At 37.6% G+C, this 13,066-nt stretch overlaps 1 protein-coding gene across 1 annotated transcript in view; it reads left to right on the forward strand.

The window, feature by feature from the left end:
• LOC146449367 (uncharacterized) overlaps window positions 1–13,066 on the forward strand; it is a 20,387-nt gene continuing 7,321 nt past the window's right edge. The window contains exons 1-3 of the mRNA XM_085101785.1: window positions 1–684; window positions 2,549–2,756; window positions 3,674–3,966. Of these exons, the coding sequence (XP_084957911.1) occupies window positions 505–684; window positions 2,549–2,756; window positions 3,674–3,966 (681 nt within the window). The 5' untranslated portion in view covers window positions 1–504. The remainder of the gene's footprint in view (window positions 685–2,548; window positions 2,757–3,673; window positions 3,967–13,066) is intronic.

The following is a 13,066-nucleotide window of genomic DNA, read 5'->3' on the forward strand; positions in this document are numbered from 1 at the left end:
GAAGTATTATAAACGGAACCAAGTAGTGCAAAGATAAATTAACACGCGCTCTCGTTGTGTCTCATGACGTGACAGAGGCACATTACAGCCGACAGGCAATGGCAAGAAAAAGCTCAAATCGAATTCTGATGCAACCTAGCAGTCTGCAGTAGAAGGCCTGATTGGGCGGAAGGAAAAAAATATTTATAGTTGTTCGTTTTTCTCGTATTTTAGAAGCATATGAGTCGAAAAATGTTATTTGTCAACTTTACCATGCAAGAAAAGAGACGTCTTGTTGTCTGCCTTTTGCAATTTACATTTCAGAGTGATTTAGGGTCAAAAGTGTAAATTCTACGAAAATGGTAACAATAGAAGCGCCAGCAACCGCGACTGATAATTAAGCTTTCGTTTCAGTCAAAACAAAGGTGATCATGGGGTGTCGTTCTGTTGCAAAATGCTAGTCGTGAATTTCCACTTCACCGAGCAGAGGTTTATATAAATTATTACTTAGTTTCGCTGTTGTGTATGCTGGCAAGAATGGACTCCATTCAACGCAAAATCATGGAAGCTGAGGACATTGCCGATGTCATCGCTTTGATGGTTAACCTGAACATTGAGACGAAGGGCTGCAAAACTCTTGAACAGATGCAGGAGAGAATTTACATGCATCTTAATACGCGGCAAGACCATTTGGATCCAAATAAGGTAAGCCTGATGTACTCACTGAGTATCTTTAATTAGAATTCGTTCCAAGAATTGATCATGGTGGTACTGAAGGTCTATTAGTTAGAGAAGATGTGTTTGCGTCCGTTTCGAAGCGAGATGACTCGTTCTAAATATTAACTGGGCGTCTCTTGATGTCTCACTACGAAGAAGCTCACAGAACAACACTAGCAATACGAGTTCGTCCTTGCTTCTCAAGCAATGCAGTCGGGACGCTATTCAACAGGGCATCCAACGGTTCATATCGATGGATATCTGTTCGGCAGCTAACATTTTTGTGAATCCAGCAACAGCTCGTAAATTCGGGAAATAACTGATTGCGTTTCCTAAAACTTTCTGTAAGTTAAATTTTCAGCTACAGCATCCGCAGAGATCAAATTGTATTTAATAGCTAATATAAAAGTCTTTAAAAGGCCATAAAACGATCTGTGAACACAGAAGACAACATGTACATTTTAAATATTTTGCTTATAAGTAAGTTCTCGTTGTGTGCCTCTGTATTCAAGTAGGTTTTCTTTGGTGATTCGGCGGTGGGCATGATTTCTTCGATGATCTCGCCCTAAATATGCTTTATTGTCGCAAAATAGTCAGTGAAGTCGTAAATCTAAAGCAGGATTATAGGATAGAGCTACTTCATCGGCAAAAGACATTCTTCGTTGACGCTGCATCCGTGTTTAATTTAGGAAAAGTCTTCGAAATTTGCATCGACTAATTAAGGTCGAAGAAGGAACTTGAGATGTGTAATGTTTATTGAAACCCATAATAAAATCCTAGCTAATTTGTAAACTGTATTAAATTGAATAAATATGAATTAAGGCGATTCCAGTGTGGTTAAACCACAGGACAATTGACTTATAAAGCTTTACCTGCTTCAGAACGAATTAGAACCGTGCATTTACTGAGACCAATCATGGGGACGAAACTTTCTTAGAAAAAAAAAGTACAGTATCCCGAATAAAACTAAACACATCAATGATCTCTCACGAAGACACTCTGTCAAGCGTCTGTTCAAGGAAATTGATTCCAATAGCTACTGCCCTCACATGGCGGTTCCTAGCCAGCGTCAGTACTAAACTGGCGGGATCCTACAGTGTGACTATCACGCGATGACTATTTAAACAACAGTGTGATTTTGTAGATGCGCTATCGGCTTATAATTGACTGGGGAAATTTGAGTTTTTGAAACAAATATCAGCCCGACAAACGAAGCGTCGAGGTCTCTTAATGCCAGATCAATTTCCGAGAATCAACTGTTAGACAGATAGTCTAGTGACAGGCTCTCTTGGTTATATTTTTACCATACTTGTTTCCAAGAAAGTCACTGATACAGTCATTTTGAATTTACAGCTCAACAGTTTGACCTTTGAAGCGAATAATTCACACAATAAAGGAAGGCATACAGGATATTAAATAAGTACGATGAAAGCAAGCTGTTTGTTAATGAGTTAGAAAAGCTTTCTGGTGGTCAAGTACCATCCATTCTGCAATTTTCGCCGGATGGACACTATCTTCTAATAGTGTCCCTTCGCGAATGAACTCTATCATGTTACGTGATCAACATGAACCAGTCCAGACTTGGAGAGAAAATTTAGTGGTGAATTATTTGTTACTGGCTAAACAAGGTGGTCCTAACTTAAGATCCAAGACTAATTATTCAAATGAGAGCTACCGAGACATACCTTCCAGAAGTGCATGTGCAACACATGCACTTCAAATAGAAGTGCATGTGTTGCGGATTGTGTCTATATTATGTAACCTGAAACAAGTGGGTTTTCTGATAATTATTTTTAAACTTCTACGAGTGGGTTAAAAAATGACAGTTTCCTTCCTCTCGTATATCATTTAGGCCTTCAAGGTGATTTCAGAAGCACAGACAATGGAAAAGAAAAAGTCTCTTCAGCTTCTTAACTTCTACAGTGATGTCGAAGTAGTTATAAGTAAACTCGATGACACATTTCTTAATTTGTTGAAAGCAAGCGAAGGCGATGTTCTTTCAAATATAAAGAAAAGAATGGAGAGGATAGAGAAGAGAGAATATGTGGTTCTTGTAGCAGGTACGTTTTAGCTTACAGATCATCTCCCTGTTGTTATTTATTCATAGTAAAAACTAATGATGGAACACCTACAATCGATTATGGATAATCGGCTGTTTGGAATGGATCTCACTGAACTATCTTCCCCTTCAGAAGTTTGTTATTCTTGTCAGTTTTACTTCCGTATAATTAAAGTGAAAAAAGCAGAAATATTAAGCAATTTACAGTCCTTTACCAAGGTCCCAAAATCTGGAACTCTCTCCCAATAACAATTACTTCATCATCTAGTTTTTTCACCTTTAAGGAAAAAATGTTGAAGTTTTTATCTATAAAATCACGAATTGACCAAGCCGCACTTACGCAGCACCATATTTTCTATTTATTAATGACAGCCGAGGTGGCCTCTCTTATAAGCCTGGTGGTTTCTTGAGGTCTCCTCGCCATTGTTGTAAATTGAATGATTTCTTTTTATTTAATAAGCCAAATAAATGATGATGATGATGTTGATGATGATGAAGTAGTCTTAATGTGATCGACTAAAGTATGCCCGTTCAAATTAAAGCTTCTCCTGCCAAATCTGAGGCCTGTGAAGATTTAGTTAGACTAACCCAGGCCGTTAAAAGCCTACACCCTTCTAGGAAGGGCTTTCAACTTCATGATGTTTTATTGGGGCAAGGACCAGAAGGGTTCTTAGTGTGCTGATCATTTTTTTTTCCAGGAGAGGGTCTAATATCTTTGTCTGAACGTGAAAGAGAGATTTCAGATATCTCTTTCATTCCGCTTAAGATTGTAGCTACATGAAAGATTGATGATTTCGAAGGGCTGTGTTTGTCATTGAGTTCGACCATTTCACGTTAATTCATGCTAGCCATTTAGAATTTCAACCGTAAGTAAGTTTTGTTGAGTGTCTAAATTATTTAATATATTCCTTTGTACAGGTGAAACAAGCGCGGGTAAAAGCAGCATGTTAAACCTAATTCTCGGAGAGGAGCTTTTGCCCTTTTCAGTTTTGAGCACGACATCAACCATCTGTGAGTTGAAGTATGGAAGAGAAAGAAGAATAAAAGTGCACTTTAAGGAGGAAGGGAGGCGCCCCGAGATGAAGCACTTGGATGAATCATCCCCTTACATGGATCAAATATCCGAGTTCGTTCATGTCAAATCAGCACGGTTGAGGGAAAGAGTACAGTACAAAAAGGTGGAACTGTATTGGCCTCATCCTTTGTTGAGGGTGAGAAACGTTTTCTTCACCTAAAAGTATTAGTTAGATTAAGCATACTCTTGATTATAGCTATTTTCATTTTTGTGTTTTACAAACAGAATCGTTCAGTTGATCTGATAGTATCTTATGGGCGCTAATTTTTATGAATGACTTCCCAGCAGCTATACTTGCTGCTCAAATAAAATCTTACTTTTTTATGTTATAGGATTTCATAACGAGGTAAAAACGTAAGGTGGCTGGCACTGGTTTCTATCACATTCCGGCTCTTATACTTTGACTGATCAATATCACCACTCTTCATTATTTGTAACAACGATACTGGTGCTACACAAATGCTTATGTACTGGTGAATAAGTTGTAGTAATTTTCTAGTAAGACACCATAGTAACAGTATAACCTGTTACAAACATTCCTCAGGAAAGGGTTCAAAGCCGCCTTAAATTTTCGTAAATTTAAGGTGGCTCTGACCCCTTTCCCAACTTCTTTGCAAAAAGTTGTATCAAAACATGCTAGTTCCCGATCCATAATAAAAATGGGGCTCACCTGGCTTGTTAATAAGTTATGACCACTTCAAGCTAAAGTAAGGGTGTTTTTCCAGGTTGTACCGTTGCTATAGTAACGTATTGTTACGAAACCTATTAACCAAAAATAGACGAACTTAAGCCTCCGAAAAAAATTATGCAAATTAGGCTAAGGACCGATTGAATCGGTCCATGGCTTATTATTAACTGTAACCTAAGACCACAGATCGCACTATGAGCCCCATCGAAGTGTCGCTTTTAAATATTTGTGGTAGCGCTTCATCTCACTTGTTGATTTCCAAAGTGCATGCGGAGAGAAACATTAAACCTCTAACCCGGGCATTTTTTGACGTAAAAAGATTATTTGGGTGGCTGTTCGCGCGAGGACACTCAATCACGTCTGACTTCGCGGGAAGAATAAACCGCCAATTACGCAAGTAGAAACACAACTAAAGCCTCGCATAATTTACTACATAACGTAATATATTGTTCAAACCGTTAAAACTGACATCTTGACAGCATTTACTAAAAAATTGCATGTACATAGCCAAAACAACGGAAATAAAATTAGGAGTCGACCGCAACAATACGGCCTCGTAACCGCAATCCCTGATAAGAACACAAGGCCTTTTCTCAGTGTGAAACAAAAGAATCGAGCGCGAAGTTACAGGAAGTTCAAAGTCTTTACACTCACTATCCACAATGAGAACTTCAAGGCCAATAATGTAATGTGGTGTGAAAATACACAGCACTCAAAAAATATTCATGCACATAGGTGAAGAACGAAATATTCAGCACAACTTGTTCTTAAATATTCTGTTGGTATAGTCCATTTTAAAAAGTGGCACAAAGTTCTTTCATCGAGGGACGTTTCTCCGTGTTGTCACAACAAGCCAGTTTTGCTGCCTTTAGCGACTCTGCAGTCGCTGTTGGAAGCAAATCCAGCACGTCCAATGCCATTTTCCCGAAGAAAAAAAAATGTCCGAAGCCACTGGATCGCTTGCATTGTGGAAAGTATTAACTCCTGTCTACACCCAAAAGCCGCTGGTAAGTAACTTTATTGTGCTTGGAAGAACAAATGTATACGTAGATTGATTCGTTGTATTCGAAGAGCTGTCTGCATATCTAGGGACGACACTCAAGCGTCAACAAGCTCAGCGTATTATATTGCGAGATCAGTGCAGTGTTGACTCAACATTTAACTGACACTCTATTGAGGTGGTACTGGAGAATAGATTGACTTAGACTGCAAGCAGTCCCTTCCTGGATAGTCGAGAGGTCACGCGAAATAGCCGAGCGCGAAAAAAAGACTAGAGCGAACGAGCGGAAGGGGGGGCTCCAGTCTCGCTGCGCTATTAGCACACCATCTCGCCTAACCAGACAGGGACTGCTTGCAGTCTAAGATTGACCCTTTAAGAATCGGTTGGCTATTATTATCCAAATATAACATCGTTTACAAAGTTTCAGTTCGAGGGGAGTTGAGTTTAGCGAGACATGACCAAATGAAGTTTCGTCTCCAAGGAAAATTGTGCGGGATAATTACCACAACAGACCACTAAAAATGGAATCGCAGTTTACGAAAAACAAAAACAATTAAAAGCCGTGCCAAAAACGTCCCTGTTATAACAACAAATAACTTTTGTTATTGGCCGCGGCTTAGCAGCTAAAATTAAGATAGAGGAACTCCTTGATAAGGGGTTGCTTAAATGTGAGTTTGCCTGTATGTGCATCGGTTGTTTAGTTAAGTCGATGTGATAACTTTCCATTCCTTAATTATTTTTGTTCACAGTGACAGGTTTCCAACCGGGCTTATACTATATTCAACAAAGTCGACTATACTAAAAGAACGATCACAAACTGTTTCTCCTTTCCAACATTTGCTTCCAGGGAGATGGTGTCGCGTCGAAAGATTTTGTGTGCCTGAAGACTTTATCCCAAACCTTTTGACTGACATGCATTTCTAAACAGCGCGGGAGAAAAGAGGCACTTACGCCCACCGATATGGGGAGAAACGTTAAGAGTTTTCCATTACAGGAACTATGACATTAACGATGTTGTCACCGCCTTTACCGAACCAGGTAGCGAACCATTAAAATTAAATAAGACTTACCTCGGAGACAAGGAAGTGGCCGAGAAAAACATGCCACTGAATGGACTGCAAGCACTGGAGGCAGCCAAAGAACAAGCTAGAAACGGAATGACTATCAAATCTCCGACTTTGCAACTGCAAATAGTAGTTGGGCGTGACCAGGGCAGGGCAACCAGAGAATTTGAAATAATCTGGTGACTAGGACTATTCACAAGCAGCATCCACGAAAAGCTAACCTTACGCCGGGTTTTACATTTCTAAAGTGCTACTTTAAAAAACTGTTTCTGCTTCATGAATTGAATTCGCTTCATTTATACCGTTATGATCTAACGACCACTTCATGTTTAAATAAAGCTTCAAAGAAGAGTCGTGCGTTTCAAAACGTGTTGCAGGAAAATAATTCTACCTTCAATCGGTCAACTTTTGAGATCTTTCGAATGGATAAACAAAAAGTAATACAGTTACTGATTCCATTAAATAACATTCTGCCTTAAGATAAAAACACTTCAAACTGAACTGACTACCGAAGTGAGACGGAACAGAAAATGTTAAAGTTCTGCCTTCAGATAACAACAGCCCAAGTTGAACTGACTACCCAAGTGAGACAGAACAGAAAATAACTTAATAATGTTAAATTTCTACCTTCAGATAACAACAGTCTAAACTGAACTGACTACCCAAGTGAGACAAAACAAAAGATCAATTAATGTTAAGTTCTGCCTTCAGATAACAACAGCCCAAGTTGAACTGACTACCCAAGTGAGACAGAAAATAAAATAAATTAATATTATGTTAAATTTCTGCCTTCAGATAACAACAGTCTAAACTGAACTGACTACCCAAGTGAGACAGAAGAGAAGATCAATTAATGTTAAAGTTCTGCCTTCGGATAACAACAGCCCAAGTTGAACTGACTACCCAAGTGAGACAGAACAGAAAATAAATTAATATTAATATGTTAAATTTCTGCCTTCAGATAACAACAGTCTAAACTGAACTCACTACCCAAGTGAGACAGAACAGAAGATCAATTAATGTTAAAGTTCTGCCTTCAGATAACAACAGCCCAAGTTGAACTGCCTACCCAAGTGAGACAGAACAGAAAATAACTTAATAATGTTCAATTTCGACCTTCAGATAACAACAGTCTAAATTGAACTGACTACCCAAGTGACACAGAACAGAAAATGAATTAATATGTTAAAGTTCTGCCTTCAGATAACAACAGTTCAAGTTGAACTGACTACCCAAGTGAGACAGAACAGAAAATATAAATTAATAATGTTAAATTTCTATCTTCAGATAACAACAGTCTAAACTGACCTGACTACCCAAGTGAGACAAAACAGAAGATCAATTAATGTTAAAGTTCTGTCTTCAGATAACAACAGTCCAAGTTGAACTGACTACCCAGGTGAGACAGAACAGAAGATGAATTAATGTTAAGTTCTGCCTTCAGATAACAACAGCCCAAGTTGAACTGACTACCCAAGTGAGACAGAACAGAAAATAGATTAATAATGTTAAATTTCTATCTTCAGATAACAACAGTCTAAACTGAACTGACTACCCAAGTGAGACAGAACAGAAAATAAATTAATAATGTTAAATTTCTGCCTTCAGATAACAACAGTCTAAACTGAACTGACTACCCAAGTGAGACAGAACAGAAGATCAATTAATGTTAAAGTTCTGCCTTCAGATAACAACAGCCCAAGTTGAACTGACTACCCAAGTGAGACAGAACAGAAAATAAATTAATAATGTTAAATTTCTGCTTTCAGATAACAACAGTCTAAACTGAACTGACTACCCAAGTGAGACAGAACAGAAGATCAATTAATGTTAAGTTCTGCCTTCAGATAACAACAGCCCAAGTTGAACTGACTACCGAAGTGAGACAGAACAGAAAATAAATTAATAATGTTAAATTTCTGCCTTCAGATAACAACAGTCTAAACTGAACTGACTACCCAAGTGAGACAGAACAGAAGATCAATTAATGTTAAGTTCTGCCTTCAGATAACAACAGCCCAAGATGAACTGACTACCTAAGTGAGACAGAACAGAAAATAAATTAATATTATGTTAAATTTCTGCCTTCAGATAACAACAGTCTAAACTGAACTGACTACCCAAGTGAGACAGAACAGAAAATAAATTAATAATGTTAAATTTCTGCCTTTAGATAACAACAGTCTAAACTGAACTGCCTACCCAAGTGAGACAGAACAGAAGATGAATTAATGTTAAGTTCTGCCTTCAGATAACAACAGCCCAAGTTGAACTGACTACCCAAGTGAGACAGAACAGAAAATAAATTAATAATGTTAAATTTCTGCCTTCAGATAACAACAGTCTAAACTGAACTGACTACCCAAGTGAGACAGAACAGAAGATCAATTAATGTTAAGTTCTGCCTTCAGATAACAACAGCCCAAGTTGAACTGACTACCCAAGTGAGACAGAACAGAAAATAAATTAATAATGTTAAATTTCTGCCTTCAGATAACAACAGTCTAAACTGAACTGACTACCCAAGTGAGACAGAACAGAAGATCAATTAATGTTAAGTTCTGCCTTCAGATAACAGCCCAAGTTGAACTGACTACCCAAGTGAGACAGAACAGAAAATAAATTAATAATGTTAAATTTCTGCCTCCAGATAACAACAGTCTAAACTGAACTGACTACCCAAGTGAGACAGAACGGAAAATGAATTAATGTTAAAGTTCTGCCTTCAGATAACAACAGCCCAAGTTGAACTGACTACCCAAGTGAGACAGAACAGAAAATAAATTAATATTATGTTAAATTTCTGCCTTCAGATAACAACAGTCTAAACTGAACTGACTACCCAAGTGAGACAGAACAGAAGATCAATTAATGTTAAAGTTCTGCCTTCAGATAACAACATTCCAAGTTGAACTGACTACCCAAGTGAGACAGAACAGAAAATAAATTAATAATGTTAAATTTCTATTTTCAGATAACAACAGTCCAAACTGAACTGACTACCCAAGTGAGACAGAACAGAAAACATAAATTAATAATGTTAAATTTCTATCTTCAGATAACAACAGCCCAAGCTGAACTGACTACCCAAGTGAGACAGAACAGAAAATAAATTAACAATTTATGTTAAATTTCTGCCTTCAGATAACAACAGTCTATTAAAACTGAACTGACTACCCAAGTGAGACAGAACAGAAAATGAATTAATATGTTGAAGTTCTGCCTTCAGATAACAACAGTCCAAGTTGAACTGACTACCCAAGTGAGACAGAACAGAAAATAAATTAATAATGTTAAATTTCTATCTTCAGATAACAACAGTCTAAACTGAACTGACTACCCAAGTGAGACAGAACAGAAAATATAAATTAATAATGTTAAATTTCTATCTTCAGATAACAACAGTCTAAACTGAACTGACTACCCAAGTGAGACAGAACAGAAAATAAATTAATAATGTTAAATTTCTGCCTTCAGATAACAACAGTCTTAACTGAACTGACTACCCAAGTGAGACAGAACAGAAAATAAATTAATAATGTTAAATTTCTGCCTTCAGATAACAACAGTCTAAACTGAACTGACCACCCAAGTGAGACAGAACAGAAAATAAATTAATAATGTTAAATTTCTATCTTCAGATAACAACAGCCTAAACTGAACTGACTACCCAAGTGAGAAAGAACAGAAAATAAATTAATAATGTTAAATTTCTATCTTCAGAGAACAACAGTCTAAACTGAACTGACTACCCAAGGTTAGGATGTCTAAGTACGGCTATATCTTAGTACAGTTAAGGATGTCTAAGTTATACGGCTAAGGATGTCTTACTACAGTTAATATGTCTTAGTACGGTTAAGGATGTGTAAGTACAGACTTCTGAAGATAAAGAAAACAAAATAGTTATATACTTTACAGCCTGTATTCTGGCCCATACTGTCCAAATTACTGGTAGTTCTAAAGCTATAGGATGCGATGGTAAACTGCCTAATAAATTAATGCTTAAATTTCATTGGAGCCAATTTATTTAGATTTTAAACTTTTGCTATGGCCAGCGTTCTTGTTAAGTTTTTGAATAGGCAACTACAGGATTAACAAGTTGGAGGCTATGGCTGTTGACTGACTAACATGAAAGTCTGGGGTTTTTTTTCCTGAAAATGTAACAAACATCAAATGACTCAAACAATGGAAGTTATTTTTCTCTCTTTTGCTTGACAGTCAGCCAAAGCAGCATTCGGGCCTGGCCTGAGAAAAACATACAGTAATTAAGTGACCTTCCCGTTATAACAAATGATGTAAACACTTCAGGTTCCAAGAAATGTTGTCGAATAAACTATGGGCATGACCTTTACTGACAGCACTCAGTCACAGCTTTGTTCAGGCAGGTTCGCAGTGGTTCTCCTTGTATTTTGTGAGACTTGTACAAAATAATCCATTGGGGGGAAGGGAAGTTGGGTGGGGGGAGGGTTGAGTCACCTTTGGCTGTCTATAAATTTCTCAGAGTTTCTTGTTTTTTCATAGTAAATTGATTCCCCACTTACAAATATTTAAATTGTGGTTGACGGCATGCAGTGAAAAAGGCAAATCATTGTTTGGAGTTTAAAGTTCAGAACACCTTATTGAAAGGTGCAGTAAAAGCAATCCCTGTTCGGCTTAGTGTAAGAAATCATTTGGGACTGGCTTAATTGAATGACCTCCAATTAGAAGTCCTTCTTTAAATTAATAAGTGTTTCTGATTAATGAATTTTAATAAATAATATTAATCAATTTAAGGCGTTTTCAACAATCACTTACCCCACTTTTTCCAAGTTGTGACAAACTCAGCAGAGTTTTCCAAGCCCGGTCTGGTACCTTTGCTTCGAGTTTGAAGTACAAGAGAATACCCAGTCAAGAACTCACGCGCGTGTAAATTTCCCGCCAAAATCAAAACATGTCGTCATGATCAGGTTCAAGGTCTAATGGCATGGAGCTTAAAATGTTTTTAAACACAGACGTACTTAAATGCTTGGGAAGATATCAAGGAATCAGCTGGGATATCCTTTTGGCGCACAAGACCAGCAAATAAACCAAACGTTAAAACCACGTAAAGGATACTCGGCATTCTGTTGAAATTCGGAGGGGACGCAGATTTCGCGGGAAGAAATTCCCTCGCCGATCTTCTTTGGATCTCGTCAGGAAACCTTCGAAATATCTTGCTTTTTGCGAAGTCATTCGGTCGAATTGCACGAATGGCCTTAGTGAGTATGTACCAGTGCTTTTAAGGATCAAGCGATGAACTTTTGACCCTCCAAAGATTGGATGGGAACGAAGACTCGCTTGCCATCGTCTCCATAAAAGCGGTGCATCGAATGGATTAGAAATCAAATGCATGATGCTATTAATAAAGTAGAATAATAACCTGGCTTGGTGATAATTTAACTTTTATACTTAATCCAGCTCCCGCGATCGCGCCGTCTACGAAATAACAAAATGCGTACAGTTGCCAATATGGCGACGTAAACAATCACACTCATTACGCAATGCTTGTGGAGTCACGTGGTCAGTTTAGTTCACTGTTTTTTCGCTTAAACAAGGCTAGACAGGTTGGCACGGGGATTCAAATTGCCATCGTTAATGATGTAGGAACGTTATTTTTAAATCACTAGAAAATCCAACTTTTACAGTCAATCCTCGTCACGCGTGACCGTATTTTTTTTAAATTTGAACGGAGTTTTGAAGTCAGTTTCGAACTTCAGAGTTGACGGTATAAAGCTATGACTTTTTCTTTACATTACAGCATTAAGTATTTCAAGAATAAAAGTTGTTTTTCTTGAGTATTTTGAATCTTCTTTCCCGTTAATACGTCTTTTTTCGGAAAGATTTCCAGAGAAATGTTCAACATTCCATACAAATGCGGGTCATTACAAAGAGGATTTCAAATGTTCATTACATTCTCGGAAATACTGGCCACGCGTGATCGATCGTGTCGTCTCTTTTAGGCGGCCTGTACAAATACACGATCTCTATATATTTCGTTGTGGTATATTTATTCTCGCGTTCAAATGCGTGTCGCGTGTGTAACCCGGGGGTGCTGTTCACTTTATTTCCTGTCAGGGTTAATGAGATAATTACTTTAACAGTGACATCCAAACACCTTCCTGATTGATGTCTCTCAGCTATATTTGACACACCCTGGAATCATTTTACGGCTCCCGTGGAGATTTTTTCCTTGGCTTAAGTTTGTCATGTTTGATACAGTAACTGATAAAAGATTGTAGTGAACCGTCAAAGTATAATTGACGTCAAGGAACTTGTTCGTTCTTTTGTTCTCTCGACCAACAATGTGAGACTTTACAAATAGTGCAGGTTGTCCCGAACATATCGCTTCAATTATTCTGTCAGCTCGGTGAAATCCTCTAAGAGCATTTTTAAGTGGTTATCCTTTGAAAGACCCATTATTATTATTATTATTATTATTATTATTATTATTATTATTATTAATATT

Source organism: Pavona decussata, unplaced genomic scaffold (assembly GCF_977016875.1).
Source record: "Pavona decussata unplaced genomic scaffold, jaPavDecu1.1 SCAFFOLD_602, whole genome shotgun sequence".
Taxonomy (NCBI): Eukaryota; Metazoa; Cnidaria; class Anthozoa; order Scleractinia; family Agariciidae; genus Pavona; species Pavona decussata.